The sequence below is a fragment of the Lichenostomus cassidix genome, chromosome 1Aa, assembly GCF_008360975.1.
Source record: "Lichenostomus cassidix isolate B80296 chromosome 1Aa, HeHo_3.0, whole genome shotgun sequence".
Classification (NCBI taxonomy): Eukaryota; Metazoa; Chordata; class Aves; order Passeriformes; family Meliphagidae; genus Lichenostomus; species Lichenostomus cassidix.
In genome coordinates, this window is record NC_139480.1 from 48,041,835 (window position 1) to 48,058,420 (window position 16,586).

At 52.8% G+C, this 16,586-nt stretch overlaps 2 protein-coding genes across 6 annotated transcripts in view; one reads left to right on the forward strand and one right to left on the reverse strand.

The window, feature by feature from the left end:
- MRTFA (myocardin related transcription factor A) overlaps positions 1-10,682 on the forward strand; it is a 77,718-nt gene extending 67,036 nt beyond the window's left edge. For all 4 annotated transcript variants that reach the window (XM_085048687.1, XM_085048685.1, XM_085048686.1 and 1 more), the window contains exons 7-14: positions 58-213; positions 719-969; positions 1,321-1,492; positions 1,755-2,849; positions 3,972-4,091; positions 5,838-6,014; positions 6,403-6,463; positions 6,886-10,682. In XM_085048687.1, coding sequence (XP_084904813.1) covers positions 58-213; positions 719-969; positions 1,321-1,492; positions 1,755-2,849; positions 3,972-4,091; positions 5,838-6,014; positions 6,403-6,463; positions 6,886-7,379 — 2,526 coding nt within the window. In that variant the 3' untranslated portion in view covers positions 7,380-10,682. The remainder of the gene's footprint in view (positions 1-57; positions 214-718; positions 970-1,320; positions 1,493-1,754; positions 2,850-3,971; positions 4,092-5,837; positions 6,015-6,402; positions 6,464-6,885) is intronic.
- Positions 10,683-11,419: 737 nt separating this feature from the next.
- SGSM3 (small G protein signaling modulator 3) overlaps positions 11,420-16,586 on the reverse strand; it is a 28,352-nt gene continuing 23,185 nt past the window's right edge. For both annotated transcript variants that reach the window (XM_085048688.1, XM_085048689.1), the window contains exons 15-22: positions 16,428-16,477; positions 15,332-15,484; positions 15,162-15,232; positions 14,856-14,904; positions 14,553-14,638; positions 14,059-14,181; positions 13,050-13,110; positions 11,420-12,636 (exon numbers count right to left, since the gene is read on the reverse strand). In XM_085048688.1, coding sequence (XP_084904814.1) covers positions 12,553-12,636; positions 13,050-13,110; positions 14,059-14,181; positions 14,553-14,638; positions 14,856-14,904; positions 15,162-15,232; positions 15,332-15,484; positions 16,428-16,477 — 677 coding nt within the window. In that variant the 3' untranslated portion in view covers positions 11,420-12,552. The remainder of the gene's footprint in view (positions 12,637-13,049; positions 13,111-14,058; positions 14,182-14,552; positions 14,639-14,855; positions 14,905-15,161; positions 15,233-15,331; positions 15,485-16,427; positions 16,478-16,586) is intronic.

A 16,586-nucleotide genomic window follows, 5' to 3' on the forward strand; every position in this document is an offset into this window, starting at 1 on the left:
GTTAAACTATTTCCATCCTCATGTGTGTATTCATTATGCCTTTTTCTGCCCCTGCAGGGTTCCTCCCAGTTGCAGATTGGCACAGACTCCAGTGAAACTCTTTTCCTACCTGAGCAGCCACCTCCACCACTGCCACCTCCACCTCTTCTGCCCCCTAGTCTTACCAACGGAGTGGCTCTTACTGCTGCCAAGCCCCCACCAACACTCATCAAGGTACTATTTCGGCTGATGTCTTCTTTGTTGTAGTCTGAAGGAAGATAAGATGGTTTCTTTTAAGCAGGTTTGGAGTTGGAAGTATTAGATTAACAGATGCAAAGGAAGGAAACATTTCTCACTAGAGTCTTCCTCTGACACTAATTGTAACATATTTAATAGGGTTTTCTGCTCCATGATGTATTCACCTTCTATAAAACGGGTGCTGAATGCAAAATGTTTTGAAACAATCAGTGTTATCTATAATTAGAGTCAATTAGTCTGCACTGGATGAGCAAATGATCTGGTGTGCTGGAAAAGGTGACCTGCATTATGGTGCAGTGTACGCTGCTGCCGGTGCTGTGTCTGTAGTGTTGTCTGTGTTAGGGAAGCGTGGAAAGACCCTGAGGTGAACAAACCAGAGAATTTAAAAATTAAAATCCCAGTGTGTGTTCTGGTTTACGTGGGGTGTTACATTATATCAGTGTTTCCATTCTCACTTGCTTCCTCCTTTTCTTCTAAATAGCAAAGCCAGCCCAAGTCTGCTAGTGAGAAGTCTCAGCGCAGTAAAAAAGCCAAGGAGTTGAAGCCGAAAGTCAAGAAGCTTAAATATCATCAGTATATTCCCCCGGACCAAAAGCAGGACAAGGGAGCTCCTCCCATGGATTCATCCTATGCCAAAATACTGCAGCAGCAGCAGCTCTTTCTCCAGCTTCAGATCCTCAACCAGCAGCAGCAGCACTACAACTATCAGACCATCCTGCCAGCCCCACCAAAGTACGGGTCTGCAGTGGCAGTTCTCATAGGAAGCACTTGCTTCCCAGCACTGTTGCCAGAGACATGGAGTTCTGGGTGTGAGGGGTGGCCACAGGGTGTGACACACTCAATCTTGTAGGTTCCAGAGGGCCTCAAAAAGAGCTGGAGCCAGATGAATCAGACAAAAGCAACTGAAGCAAGTTGGTTGGCACAGCATGGGGCATGGTTATAGTTGAGTGCATTAGTGTTCTTCAGTGTCTAGGGCAGCACTAGTGATGCAGATGTTTCTGAGCGTGGATGTTTGTCAACACTGAGGGCCTCTGGTGTCTTTCCACTGTGGTTTTGATGTCTGTGTTCTTTCTTTTCCTGCAGGCCTCCAGGAGAGCAGCAGAGTGGTGCCAGTGCCCCTGCTGTACGCAATCTCTCTGCCACAGTCAGCAGCACATCTTCAGTATCCTCTGGTTCCAGTGGGCTGATGAGACAAAACAGTAACGCTGCAGTGGGCAAGCCTGGCCCTCTCCCTGCCAACCTGGATGAGATGAAGGTAAATGTCCTGTGAAGCTGCACAGACCCTTTTTGCCATTGTCAGCAGGCAGTACTGAATGGTGTTGCTGCCCCAGAGCAGGGCTGAGGTGGACTGACAGGAGTTAGTGATAGCAGCTTACTCTGCAGTCTGTACCTGAGGTTTGTTGGCTTGCAGGATGATCAGTTTAGTCCTTTGTCTCATGGCTCTTGTAGCTGTTGATAGTCACTCAGTTAGAAGTGTATGTTCTCGTAATGTTGCCCTCTTTTTTTCCCCATCTCAGGTAGCAGAGCTGAAGCAAGAGCTGAAGTTGAGGGCCTTGCCTGTCTCAGGCACAAAGACAGACCTGATTGAGCGTCTCCGAGCTTACCAAGAGCAGAACGGTGCAGCTGGCCAAACAACCCCAACTCCCAAGCCCAGCACAGCAGCTGTCCTCCCTAAAGCTACCGAAGTGGTGGTGGCCTTCCCAACTGCCAGGCTGAGCACAGGGCCAGCCCTGGTCACCACTGGAATTGCACCAGCAGAAGTAGTTGTGGCCACGGTTACTGGTGGCGGCGTGATGAAGTTTGGGAGCACAGGCTCAACTCCCCCTGTTTCTCCAACTCCTTCTGAGCGCTCGCAAATGAGCACAGGGGATGAGAACTCGGGCACTGGAGATACCTTCGGCGAGATGGTGACTTCACCTCTGACCCAGCTCACCTTGCAGACATCTCCAGTGCATTTCTTGGTGAAGGAAGAAAGCTCCAAGTCTGCCTCCTGCAGCATAAATGCAGCACCCAAGTCAGAGCGGTTTAGTGCTGGTAACAGCAGAGATGCAGAAGTTAGGGACAAAGACCAGATGCTGCAGGAGAAGGACAAGCAGATTGAGGAACTCACCCGCATGCTGAAACAGAAGCAGCAGCTGGTTGAGATGCTTAGGCTACAGCTGGAGCAGGAGAAGCGCTCTCAGCAGTCTCAGCCAGCCCCAGCAGCCGCAGCAGAAGGAACAGCCATCGCCTCCAAACCAGGAGCATTTGGCACCCAGGTCAAGAGTGAAAACGGTTTCCTGAGTTGCCAGTCTGCGAAGCAATCCAGTGGCCAAACAGACCAATTCAGCCCTGCACCAACCGCTAGCCAAATGGACACTTCGAATCCAAGCCCAGTGCCAAAGAAAGCCGTGATGGTGAAGCAGGAGGTGCCAGAGCTGCCATGCCAGTCCCACAGCCCGCAGCTTTTCCTTGGCCAGCAAGTGAGTGACCTCATCAAGGGCACATCCCCCCCGACCCTCATCACCGACTCCACAGGGACCCACATCGTCCTCACCGTGACCAAGCAGAGCACCGAGAGGCAGGGCCTCTCTCCCCATGGGAAGGCAGGGAGCAGCTGCCCATCCTTGCAGGTAGGCAAGGGTCAGATCCCATCAGTTGAGTTCTTCTCTTCCCACTCCGGTTACCATAGGATGCCTTAATGGGGTGGAAACTCAGTGCAGTAAATACTGAAAGGGCTCAGTTGCTCACTGTGGTGGCTGGTAGATCGTGGCTTTGTAAAACAGAGCAGTGTAAGCAGATCTTCAGCAAAAAGACTGGAATTTGACAATGATGAGCTGTGTACAGCAGTGCACGACTGGCACTGTGCATCACAGGCTGTTCAGCATTCTTCCAAACACATGGTTCTGCCTTTTGTCAGGCAGGATCTTGGGCTTGGATGACAAGGGTTTGCTGCCACAGTTCACTAGTTTTTGAAAGGACAACTATTCCAGTGGTAGTAAAATCAGCAGAGTGTATTTCACCTCTTGTCCTTTACTCTAGAGACTTTAGTTGGTGTGATAGATGGGTCATCTTATCTACCAAGAGCTGAAATCAGACCCTAGGAGCAGACTGTTTGCTTTTTTGGCTGCTCTTTGTTCTAATGCGTGTCAGTATTTCAGTGTTAACAGAGTCTTTCATCAGAGATGATTTACTATTCCCCTGCTGGCATGAGCTCAGCACTTAACAGAAGTGTTCCGAGTGTTTCTTCCAGGAAGGGATAAATATGCCCAGGTTTTATGGCATAAGTCAAACCCCAGCACCTTCCATGACATCAAAGATAATTTTCATTCTCTGCTGATACATTTCTTGCACTTTCTGCAGAGCAAGTGGCAGTGTCTGCCAACAGAGACAGGCACTGAGCAGGCTGCATTTGCTGCATAGCAGGTGAGATGTCAGGCAGCTGTCTAAACATCAGCATCCAGTGTCGCCCTTGATACCCCAGAATATCTCACCTGAACTCTGCCTCTGCTCCTCAAGGGTGCAGCTCCTATGTCAGGTCTGGCAGCCCTCGAGGCATGTCATGGGTAGCCCAGGGATTTAGACTGGAACCACCTCCTCTCTTAGGACTCTGAATCGCACCCAATCTGATTTCTCTGCTCAGTGAAAGAGAAGGATTGAATTTCATAAAGAATAAAAAGTGGGGGAAAAACAAACTTATAAATCCTGTAGGAAACATAAGCCCTGTGTCCATGTCATGTGTCTTTTCTTTCTAGAGCGTACAATCATCGCCCGCTAAAACTTCCAGCCAACCGCCGTGTCAGGTACCTGCAAACACCCCTCAGCAGCCCACGCAGCAGCAGCAGCAGCAGCCCAGAGGACCAAACCAATCTAAGGTAGCTCACTGCCTGATCACTTCTCTCCCTTGGTTTTGTTTGCTGCCAGGGTTTGTAACCCACAGGCAGATACCGGTGGGTGTTTTCTGTGGATTAAAAACAACGAGGGGCCAGAGTGGGCAGCCTTGATTCACAGAGGTGTCCCAGATTCTTGAAGGAGTGCTGCTGAACACAAAAAGTGGCTGCTGCTTGGAAAGAGGGTGGTGTGGGCAGGGTGTCTGCTGCTGAAGGGGCATGGGAGCTCAGAGGGGCAAAAGGGCTTGACCTTTTACTGTGTGGTATTGCTGACCATGCTGTCATTTCCATTCCCCTGCCTTGGGCATGCCAGTTAATTACCCCTTTGTGAAGTGCTATACTGTTTCACGAAAGAGACCACCTCTGCTTTTACCCCTCTCCAGGTGCTGGCTGTAAAGAGGCTCTGCTGTGCATCTCCTCCCTTTCTAGCCTGCTTAGCTGTCTCTCTAACCTACAATTAAGATAAGATACAGAAAGATTATGAAGAGTTTTTAGAGCTTGGAGGATCATTTCTGAGTCAGTTCCTGGAAAGGATATGAAGACAGAAGTAATTTCTAGTATATTTAGAGTGAGATTTCTACTTTGCAAAGGGTCAGTGCCTTGGTTTGCTTTGAGACCTTGGAGAAAGTGCAGCAGGTAAATGAAGGCACCTTTCTCCTTAGCCTGTGTGCTGCAGAGGCATCTGTCCTGACTCTCCCAATCCTTTTGCCTCCATGTAGGGTCAGAAACATGTGGTCTGCAGGTGGTCACAGGGCAGCTGGCCCACACCACATTGTCTTTCTCAGTACCTCCAAACCTTCAGCCTTTCTTTCCCAATGGTTTCCATAAGCAATCCCTGAAAATTGATGCTTCTGGCAAAACCAGCCCACCCAGTTTATTGGGAAAGGTACCCTCCCAGTACATCCTAGTGGGCTGTGCCACAGCAGTGGCTTCCAGCCCTTCTCAGGAAGAGAGTGGGCCCTGCCCAGCAGAGCTGCTCTACTTGTGTGTCACAGAACAGATGAGCAGCTTTCCAGGGAAAACAGGATGGGCAAGGGCATCAACATGTACCCATGTTGGAAGTAGCATTCAGGTGCTGCCCAGGGTTCACTGCTCTGGGGCAGCAAGTTTCTGTGTGGCTCATGCATAGCTGCGGTAGAGGCAAAGGCCTGATGTTCGTTTCAACTTTTCTTATGGGCAGTTGTGTGCTGATTCATCTGGTAAAGCTGAGTCATGAGCACCACTTCCTGCAACACTTGGGGTTTCCTTTGGAGCTCTGGTGCTCTCCACCCACCATCAGGCTGGGAGACTTGCTGCCAAGTGCAGCTGGCTTGTGACCACAAAGCAGGCACTGTAGAGGGAGGCGGGTAGAATACAGGCCCTGGATGTATTGCACAGAGTGGGCTGAACACACAAGGGAAGTTCCCTTTCTCTCCAAAGTCTGGAGGAATCCCCCACTTGGACAGATGATGCTCTCCCTGTCCAGGAGAAGTGAGGTGGTGGTTTGTGGTGTGGCTGCTTTAGCATTGGAAAAGTCAGCTAAAGATTTCTAGCTGTGAGTTGGATGGGAAGTTTGTCTTCTTCCCCTGCAGCTAGGGTATAGTGCACAGAGTCCAGGGAAGAAGGCAGGCTGCTGGGGGCAGAGCAGTGCATCAGGGACAGCTGATGTTCTCTCAAAGCAGCTGTGAGACAAGTTGATGTGGACTTTCCCTGATTTGCATTCATTCCCTCTTCTGCCTTCATTCTAAACAGTCCTCATCGCAGCCTGGCTCTCCTGCTGCCCCTTCCCCCTCCCAGATGGACCTGGAGCAGCAACAGCACACGCCGCTTTTTGGAACAACTCCACCTCCTCTTCCTGTTCCCTCGGTCCCAATCAAAGAGCCACCACCAGGCTATGAAGAGGCCATGAAGCAACAGCCAAAGGCCCAGGTGAGAGCAGTTATTCTCCCTGGTTTCCTTGGAGAGCAGATGAAAAGTTGCCATTGTAAATCTACTTAGTTCCTTGATGTGGGCCAGTGGCAGGGAATGGAGACAGAACTGCACCTTCCTGGTTGAATTTCCTCTGGAGGGTTTGGGGCAGACCCTAAACCACAGGTAAAAATCCCAAGCCACTCATTGCCATTGCTGACCATACCTTCCCAGCCAGTAACAGCCTGGGTTACAGAGGATCCTGGTGCCATGCTCATGGTTATGCTCCTTTTGCTAGAAAACAGTCTCGTCCCTCAGGCAAGGGAGGAGAGCCAGCAGCCAAGGGTGTTGCTGGAGGTGGAAGCTCCCCTGATAAATAGGAAGCTAATCCTACACTTGTTCTCACCAGGAGAACGGCTGTTCCAGCCAGCAGATGGATGACCTGTTTGATATCCTCATTGAAAGTGGAGGTAAGGAGACAAAGCCAGCATTTCGCATACTCCCTGTGTCTGAGTTTGGGGATTGTAGAGCACTGAGGGGAGAGTCTGGCGTGGCTGTGCTCTTTTCTCTGGTGTCCCTAAGTAGACATTAAAGCACTGAGGGAGGTGTCAGTCAGGCCTTTATATGATTCTGTGATTCTTGATGGCTCTGCTGTATCAGATCCATCAGAGCACATCACTTCTGAGAGACTGGACAGAGATTGAATTCCATGGAGGTGGGCTGAAAACTCCCTGTAGTGAGGCAAGCGCAGGCACAGGATGAGTTTCCTTATGCCAGCCGGTGGCCAGTGATGGCTTCATCTGTGGGGTCCCTGTGGCCCTGGTGGGTGGGAGGGATCCTTGTGGTGTTCAGCCAGACTTTGCCTCACCTGGCCCGTGTGTTCCCTGTACAGAGATTTCTGCTGACTTCAAGGATCAGTCGTCCCCAGCAGGGAAAGAAGCGCCTGTGGCCCCAGCGTGTTCCCCACCGCCCAGCAGCCAGCACTCCTCCGAGCTGCCCGTGTCCTTGGGGCAGCCTGTGCCCGTGGGACGCCTGGAGGACTTCCTGGAGAGCAGCACTGGCCTCCCCCTGCTGACGGCAGGCCACGATGGGCCGGAGCCCCTGTCCCTGATCGATGACCTCCACAGTGAGATGCTGAGCAGCTCGGCCATCCTGGACCACCCGCCTTCACCCATGGACACCTCGGAATTGCACTTTGCTCACGAGCCGTCTGGGGGCATAACCCTGGATCTGGCTGAGGCTAACTTGGACAGCATGGACTGGCTGGAGCTGCCAGGGGGGTCTGTCATGAGCCTGGCTCCCCTGAGCACCGCCGCTCCCAGCCTCTTTTCCACAGACTTTCTTGATGGACATGATCTGCAGCTGCACTGGGATTCTTGCTTGTAATTCTGTGAGCAGAGACTGAAGGGAATGGGAGTGGGAGGGCACAGGCATGCAGGGGGAAGAGGCCAGTCAACCAAAAAAAAGAAAATAGAATGAGCTCCTAGTATTTGTACTCCTCCCCTAACAGTGTCCTTCCTGCGTGAAGCCGGCAGTGGGCCAGGCCAGGGCAGGGAGAACGGCTGTTGGGGGGACAAGAGGCAGGAGGAGCTCTGGAGCTGGCAGCCTTCTGTCCACACAACCTGGCCCAGCCGGGGTGAGAGCAGAGCCAGCAGCCTCTCTTCCTCCAGGCAGGAGCAGCAATGGCAGTGCATTGTTCCCTCACGTGGGACAGAGCATGACTGGGCCTGAGCTGTTTCCAGAAGCAGCACCCTGCACCTTCCTGGGACTGCAGATAAAAGGGGCTGTGCTGCCCCAGCACGGTTGGTCTTAACGGTTGTGGAAGGGGATTCTACCTCTGGAGCAGGACACAAAGGCAGGAGGGCTGCCAGGGGCCCAGAGCAGCTGCCCTCTGCACCCCCTGCCGTCTGTCAGGGGAGGGTCTGATCTGCTGCAGGGCTGGGAGGAGCTGGGCAGAACAGGCACCTTCTCTAAACGTAGCCAAAGGGAACCAGGGCTCCCCACCAACCTGGTAATGTCTAAGCTGGTTTCCCAAATATTGCTGAGCTTGGCAGAGGCCTGCCAGTCTGCCTGCTTGCTTCACTCTGGGCTGCAAAAGTTTTTTAAGGTGCTAAAATCAGGTCCTTATATGTTAAAACTGCTGTCAGGCACAGCCCATTGCCCCCAGCTCCCACAGCACTTGTGACAACGCCAAGTGAGCAGGGCAGTCAGCCTGGCGTGGGGACTAGGGACATGAAAGAACCTGTGTGTCCTGGGATGTGGGTGTGTGGCACAGCTGGCAATACATACCATATCACTGGGGGCCATGTGCAATCTGTCTCCCTCCTTTGCTGTGTTGGTGCCTCACTGTAGCACATGCCCCAGTGGAAAGCAGCAGCTGGGGGTGGATGTTATGTCCAGTAGGCAAGGAAGGGGAAGTGGGACTGCGGGAGGAGTGTTGTGTGGCACAGCACAGGCTCAGTGACTGGGAGCGCCCCTTTCTGGGAGGAGCCTGGAAGCAGGTATTGGCAGCTGACCTCTGCTCTGCCCTCCCTCCAGTCCCACAGGACAAAGGCAAAAGTAAATGGCTGCTTACTGTGAGCTGGTGCTCTTCATCCCTGTAGGGCCCCAGGCTGGTGCCTCAGCAGAAGTGCAGACTGAGGGTGGACAAACCCCCAGGATCTCAGATCCATGACGATGCTATTCCTTGGGCAGGCCTGTGCTGTTACTCCTGTTACTTTAAAATTCTTGTGTCAACAGTAACTCGTGGCCATACTGAGCTGGTGGGACATGGCTTAGGTGGATGTGGCCACCTTGCCACAAGGCTATCCCTGCTTTGGCCCTGAACTGGGTCCAGGCTGCTCGGGCTGAGTAAGGTGGGGGAAGCCGTGGCTCCTGAAGTCAAACGGACTGAGGTAGTGACCTGCTCAGGAAATGAAAGGGTCAACTGCCATCCTTTTCAATATCTCCCTGAGGATGCTGTCCCCACCTTTCCCCCACACTGGGCTGCAGTGCTTCCTGCTGGGAGGGGTAGCTGTGAGCCACATGCTGCTTCCCTGCACCTTTGGTACCTGGCCAGTCTTCTCAGGGGGAGGCTGTGCCACAGGGGTGCTGCTACCTCTGCTCCATGGTGGGCAGGTGAATGGCAACCCTGCACAATGTGCCACTGAACTGGCAGCTGCATGGGGTCATGCCTGTTCACAGCTGGGAGATACTCCTGCTCTCCTGTGCCCTATTTGCTTGTTAACTGCATGGGGAGCCACTTTCTTAATCATTTGCAGGGGGAGCCTGCTGGCAGTTTCCTTTCTGCCCCCTCCTCTCTCCTCTGGCCCTGAGCTGTAAGCAAATTGGAGCCTCTTACCTGCCTCCCTCAGTGTGTGGGTTGGGTAGGACACCACCTCCCTCCCCCTTCCTCACAGGCTTTCTATTGCTCAAGCCACAGTGTTACATCCTAAAAATCAGAATAGAAGAGACTGGTGGGCACTCCCTTTATCCTCCTGGAGCCTTCCTCAGTCCTCTCCTCGTACAGCCCTTGTGCTCACTGGGAGCAGTGGGTACACAGCAGTAGCCTTACAGAGCTCTCACCAGCTTCCCCAGGGCAGCTGTCCAGCTGTGGGGTCAGGAGGCAAGGGGTTTCTTAGGAGGAAAGTATGGGGGGAGTGGGAGGATCTCTGAAATCCTGAGGGGAAAAAGTGAGCCTGCCTGTTTCTCAGACACAAGCAAAATCAGGTTATTTTAGCCCATAATTGCAGTAGACCCCACAAAAACCAGCTGTGTGGTTTCTTTTGTACAATTACAAATCTGCAGCCAGTAAATAAAGAAGGAAATTATCAATAAAGTGCAATGAGCTCCTAGAGGAAGGTGGGAGCACTCTAGCTGCAGTGCTGGCCCGACCCACTCCTGGGTTCCTTGCCCTGGGCCAGGTACTGCAGTCATTGGCAGAGAGATGCCAATGCCTGTTACCAGTGCAGCCCTTCCCAGAGGTTGCTGGTGAAAGGCTGAGCTCACAGCTGCTCCCTTACACCTTCACCCCATCCACCATCTGGAATTTAGTGACCCTGATTTTGCCCAGAATGCTTGCATTGGCTGAAGCGCCTCAAAGAGCCCAGAGGATACAGAACCATGAGCCTCATGCCCCGAGGAGCCCAGCTGACCTGTGAGAGCCCCTCTGCACAAGGGGCTTCTGCCAGGGGAGCAAGAGAGACCCCTGTGCCTGCAGGCAGAGGGGAAGGTGGTGCCTCTGCCCCAGAAACGTTAGAAAGTCTTTTCCCCAAGCAGTGCCCAGAGCAGGCTTGCCCAGTTCTCTGCTTTCTTACTATTATTTGTTTGAATAATAGTTCAATAGTTCTTTGTCGGAAGAGGTATTCCCCTGGACATACATTTTTGCACCCATTGGGAAAAAAACGAAGTCTGATGTTCTGCCTCTACCTTGAATGTAATCCTGAATCTTTCTGCTGTAACCACTACTTGTTTGTAATGTGTATTTGACTAGCACGCACTCTCCCTTCCACTATGCAGCCAATGGCGAGGGGTGATCAGCACCATCAGAGCCGGATGGTGTTGGGGCATCAGATCCAGAGCGAGTATTCAACTGGAAAAGGATAAAAGTGACAAGTTAACGGGGGAGAGAATGGATCTTTAAATTGAATTATTTTTTCAGTTACAAATATTTGAAGAAAAAAATCCATTTTATTAAAAAAATTCCAAACAGCCACGTGCTCAAAAACTTATCTGTTATGCTCGTGGGAGGGCTTGGGGCCACTGCCTTTTCCAGCCAAGGGTGGGTGATCCCTCTGCGTCTTTCTCAAACCTAAAACAAACCCGTTTTAAGTGGAGGTGCCTCACCCTTCTCAGCTGCAAGGAGATTCCCTCAGTGTTTGGAAATTACCTACCCTGCAACCAGAAGTGGGTTTTACCAAGGGCAGCTATTACAGTCCCCACCAGCCCAGAGGCTGGTCTGGACCCCAGGTGGTGGTGAGGTGACACTGCCACTTCCACAGCCCCATTCCAAAGGAATTACCTTTACGGAAAACACTCACTTTCAAATCAGTACATATGCTGCAACTCCCACCCTGCCATGATCTTGGACTTCTGAACAATTCTCCCAAGGGTCTGTGCCCTGTTACTGTCCCACTTTGCTGCTGAGCCTACACCTGCTTTTTCCAGAGATAGTTCTTGAACAGACAATGCTGCTGTCCCCACCACCCAGCCCTGCTTTCTGCCAGCCTCTCTCCCTTTCCTAAAGGCTTTCCTCCTGCTGTGTCCCTACAACCTGTAGTTTCCAGTATTTCTGGCTTTACTGGGGCACTTAGGGAGGGCTGGTGGGGCAGAGGCAAGGCAGGGCAGCCACTGCTGGTAGCAGAACTGGGCTCACCGCTGTCAAATGGCAAAAAGGAAAACTTAAACAGAGTCCTGGCCCTGTCAAAAAATAAGACAAAGCCCAGCACTCTCCCAAGATGCAGTTTTTATTTACAAACCCACCAAATAAAGGAAAGTAAGAATCTATAGTCATCCCATCAGTAGTTTGTGCTCACAGACAAGCGCTTTCAGTAGAAAGTCACAGACTCCATATCCAGAGCCACCACCACAAAGCAGCAATTCTCCACTCTGACCCGTGTCCCCGTTGCCATCGCAAGGCGAGGAGGACGAGTTAGTCTCCCTGAGCCAGCTCCAACCTAAACCTTGTCCTGAGCTACAATGGTGCCAAAATATACATATTCCTGGAGTAAATTTACAGCTTTTTGGTTAACAGTAAAAACCATCTAGAGACTAAAATGACAGCATGAAACACTCTTGTTTAGGGGAGAGGTGGTTTTTGTCTGCTCCCAGAGGAGACAAGGACCATCCCCTAAGGCTGTTACAGTGGTAACAGGCTGGTAAACTTGGGCAAATCTTTTGGACACCCACGCACCAGTGCCAGGGAGGTGGGATGAAGCTGATGCCAGTTGCATCTTCTCAGCTCCAGCTCCAGGTCAAAGGAACTTGTCCCACTGCCCCCTGGCAAGGGGCAGCCCTTCGCTGGCATGGGGAGGGGACATGATCTCCCTGCTCCTGTACAGCAGTGAGTCTCTCACCAGCCCAATTCCACATGTAGCTGCAATACCAACTCCCAATGGCACCAGCTCTTGCAGATCAAAGCCACCCCACAAGGGTCATCTTTCCCCCACAGCTCCAGCCACAGACATGCTCACACCCCCATGCGACTGCTAGCCCATGGGGCAGCACACATGGCTCCAGCCAGGCTGCTCCCCCAGGCACTGGGGGGGAGGCAGGGCTGAGGAAAGCAGAAGATGGGGGTGGCAGAGATGTGGAAAGCTGGGAGGGGGCACTTGGTTTTTGTAGCCAGAACACACTTGTCCCTTTGCAGCGTCACTCTCGACCATCACCCCCCCTCGGGTCTGCAGCTCGGCCTCTCGGCACTGCTGCCATCTCTGTCCCAGGTGGTCTGGCAGCCCCCGAGGGGGATTTTGTCACAGATACAAGTGGGTGGGGTGGGGAAGGGCAGGGGGTGAGACTGGAGGGGGTGGGGGAGAGGAATGTGCGCCATCGAGAAGGTCCCCAGGATGGGGCAGGGTGGGGGTCACCCATCTATGTCCCAGCTGAAGAGATGATGCTTCACGAGCATGTCCTGCACCCCTTCCTTCAGTGGCTTCTTCTCCTTCTCCTGCAGGATGACACAGAGACCCAGGTCAGTGCACCACACCCAGAAAAGGGGAGGTTGTGTCTGCAGCCCAAGCACACCAAGGACACCCAGACAAAGCAGCTTCCTGCACTTCCCACGTTTGCACAGCTGGCACAGGGAGAGGCCCTGCGGTTTGGAGAGCCCCAGGGAAGGGTAGCCTGCCACTGCCCTCTATCCCAGCTGGGCAGGGCAGAGCAGGGCAGGGCAGCCCCCTCTGCCAGCAGTGCCACACAGCTCCTGCACAACCTGCCCAGGCAAGGAAAGCAGCTCCATCCACAGCCTCTGGAGCTTGCTCAGGAGGAGGCACAGGATGGGCTGGAACACAAGGCTGGGAGAGAGAGGCAGTAAGCAAAGACCCCAGCTGAGTGAGAGAATGAGAGATGCCACCTACTCACCTCTCTCTTTATTGGCAGCTCCCAGTCCTGAGAGAGACTGAAGGCAAATTTGCAGAGGACTCTGCAACGCAAACAGAAGAAAGTGATGATAAAACAGACCCCTCCAGACAGCACTCCCAGCCTGTGCCCACAACTGCTGCCCCCAGGCACACAAATACACTGTCTCCTCAGCTTGTCCTGGCATGCCACTAAGCTTACAAGGATAAAATTCCTTGATTGATGGTGTTGAAAAGACAGCAGCAGTCACTCATTCCCTGTTTCCCCCTCCCCGCTGGGTTTCACATCCTGCCAGGCCAAGGCTGGAGGAGGAGCCTGAAGACATGACTCAAGTGCAGCCCCTACAGGGCCTGGTGCAGCAGCACAGGGAGGCACGGGCAGCCCCAGGTTTTGGGGGACCACAGACATGCCTGGCTGAGGGCTGCACACAGCTGGCAATGGCAGTTTGCAGGTTGCTCTCCAAAAAGCAGAGCTCTGCCAGTAGCACCTCAGAGTTCTGCAGCACCCTCCCTCCCTGGAGCAAGAGAAGTGTCCTGCAGCAGAAATACAAGCTCAGGCACTAAAGCTGCTTTCAGCCCCTGGATGGGTGATGACTCTTTCCTGGCTAATGGCAGTCCAGCTGTCACCCTAGCACATTTCCTGCTCCCTGCCTGGACTTAGGAGTGGCAGGCAAAGCACATGGAGAGCAGTGGGGTGGAGAAGGCAGTTTCCCCATCAGAGTAGGTGCACAGCAGGAGGTTGCTGGCAGGCAAAGGCTGCCTGCTTGTCACAACAGGTCCCCAGGAGCCAAGCTCTGCTCCTGGATCAGGCAGACACAGTGCCTCAGATTAAACTGTCTAGAGATGTGTTACTGCCTCAGCACACAGCAGGAAATCTCTGCAGCTGGGATGTCTGGGCAGCCCATGCTCCCATTCACTGGAGAAGGCCCAAACACAGCCATAGTGAGGACCACCTCCTGCAGAGGAGGAGGAAATCAATCCCAGACACTGGCAAGGCCCATGGGTACACTTACCTCAGCTCACATTTGATCTGCACCCAGCCAGGACTGCGCAGGAATGACCAGGGATGGAACCACTTCTCCACGGTCTGCAGGCTTGAGCACAGCACCTCCAGCCACAAATGGAGCACCTGCTCACTGCAATTATAGGGTAGAGGAATGTTACTCAGCTGAAGCCATGGAAAGAAACCCCATCCCTTCGGGACAGTCTATTTCCAGCCCAAGCCTTGATCCCCAGTCCTGTCCCCAGTGAGAACAGGATAACCCAGTAAATTTGTGTGAGCCACTCCATGCTCACACAAAGAAGGAGCTCCTTCTTCCAGCTAGGAATCAGGCCAGCACAAGGCACAAGGAGCAAGGCTCACTCAGTGGCTGCAGTGAGAGGAGGGAAAAAAGATGCTGTGGCCTATGATAGATTGAAACCACTGCTGCACTTAAGCCCACTCTGTCCCTTTCCCAAGCTCTTTGCACCCACAATGCTGAGGGTATCAGGGCCTCAGATGACTCACTTGAGACCAACACAGATGAGAGAACGAAGCTTCACGTCCATCTGTGCATGTGCAGCATCATGGGTCATGTTCACAGCCTGAACTGCCTGCAGGAAGGGAAGGTGTGGTTACTGCTGGGCAGCCATTTCAGCAACACAGCCAAATGCTGCCCCTCCCTGGAGCTCCCACCCTCACCAGTGCCCCCTGCTAGCACCACAGGTGCTAAGGGAAGGTCTGGGAGACTTTCAAACATCTCCCTCCAATAGTCTCCACAGGAAACTTCCCCAAAGTAGGAGCAGGGCTCTGGCTTGGGACATCACTCACCCGGTAAAGCAGCTCTTCTGGAGTGAGGACTTTGCCATCTTCATCAAGCCTGTAAAGATCACAGCAGAGACTCAGCCAGCTCCAGAGTCACCCTGGGTACACGCAGGCCTTTCCTGCTTCATACCCCAACAGCCATGAGAGAGCCAGATACACACCCAGAACCAAACACAGGAGCCCAGCAGACAGAACAAGAGCCACTGCCAGCCCCAAATCAGCACAGGCAGAGCAGTCTGTGCACACCACACCCACAGGAGGAAGGGGCAGAGCAGCATCAGTTTGATGGGCATGCAGGAGCAGCACACAGACCTGTAAGTCTTGCAGAGCACGAGGCGAGAATACACGGAGTCGAAGTCCCGTTCCACTTCCCGGCTTGCAGCCTAGAGGAGAAGAGGGACAGTCAACACACTCTGCCCTACAATGCCCTCACCTCAGCCCTCTGGCAACACTGGCCCACGAAAGGAACTGGGACATCTCACCTCTTCAATGAACAGCCAAGGGTGGCAGGCTCCCCCCAGCAGAGATGGCTTCTTCAATCCATGTTCAAATATGGACTTCAAGGCTGGACAGAGTGTCCCTCGCACCAAGTCTGTCACCCCCTCTGTGACCGAGTCATCTCCGGCGATGGAGTACTGAGGAACAGGAAGAGCCAGCTCTCAGCACACTGGCAGAGCACAGAGGTGGTCCACTCACCTACACCTTCCCTGCACAGACCAATTCCACTCCCAGAACCCCCTGCCTGTTATGCCTGCCAGAACCCCCTGCCTGTTATGCCCTTGCATAAGGCCCTGTGCTCTGTGCTACTGCAGGGGATCTCCTGGGACCTTTGTGCTTAGGTGGCACCCAGGAGACCCAAGCACCATCCTGGCAGTGTTTCGCAAGTAGGAATGCGATGGTGTGATGCTGACTGAGCTAAGGTATGGAGAGGAACTTCTTCACTCCCCAAATGCTGAGAAGAAGAGGGAGAACCAGGCCTTCTCCACTTCCCCTGAAAACTGCTTAAGTCAACAGCTGATGATGATTGTCTCATTCACACTACCCCAGCCTTGAGGACATATTGAAGTACCTGCTGTAGTTAAGTGTCATCTCATTACTGTCAGCTGTAAGAGAACTAAGATAAATTGTCCCCTTGAGCACCGCTGCTTGGGGAGAATTCATTGTCAGGGTCACAAAGCCTGAGCAGGATCCATAGGTACAGCCTCCAAGGAGGAAAAGAACACAGGCAGCTGGGAGCAGACAGAAACACTGCCCATAGGATCCTCCTGCTTCTCTCCCTGCTGCATTCTCAGCTTTCTTAAGGTTCATCTCTAAGGTCCTTTCAATCCCAGGCATCTCACACAGGTGCCCGTGGCAGCCCTCTAGGGCACTCATTCTCCACTTGGTCAGCACGATGAAGTTGAGCAAACAGGCTTAGGAAGACACAGTGCCTGATCACATCACAAACCACTCAGTGGCCAGACAAATCACAGACTGAAGGGGGTAAATCTATGGCTCTTTTTAACTGTGTTTTTTCAGTTATGACATAACCTTTTTTTTCATGTGGAACTTTTTGAACTTGAGGGTCGTTTTAAGTACCTCTTTACTCCGCTCATCCAGGATCTCCACAAATTTTGCAGGAAACCAACCTACAAAGAGTGAACAAAGAGATGAGCCTGACAAAGATACTGAGAAATCCTTACACAAAGCCCAGTGGGAGCTGAGAATAAATCAGAGTTCATAGGGCCCAACCCCAAA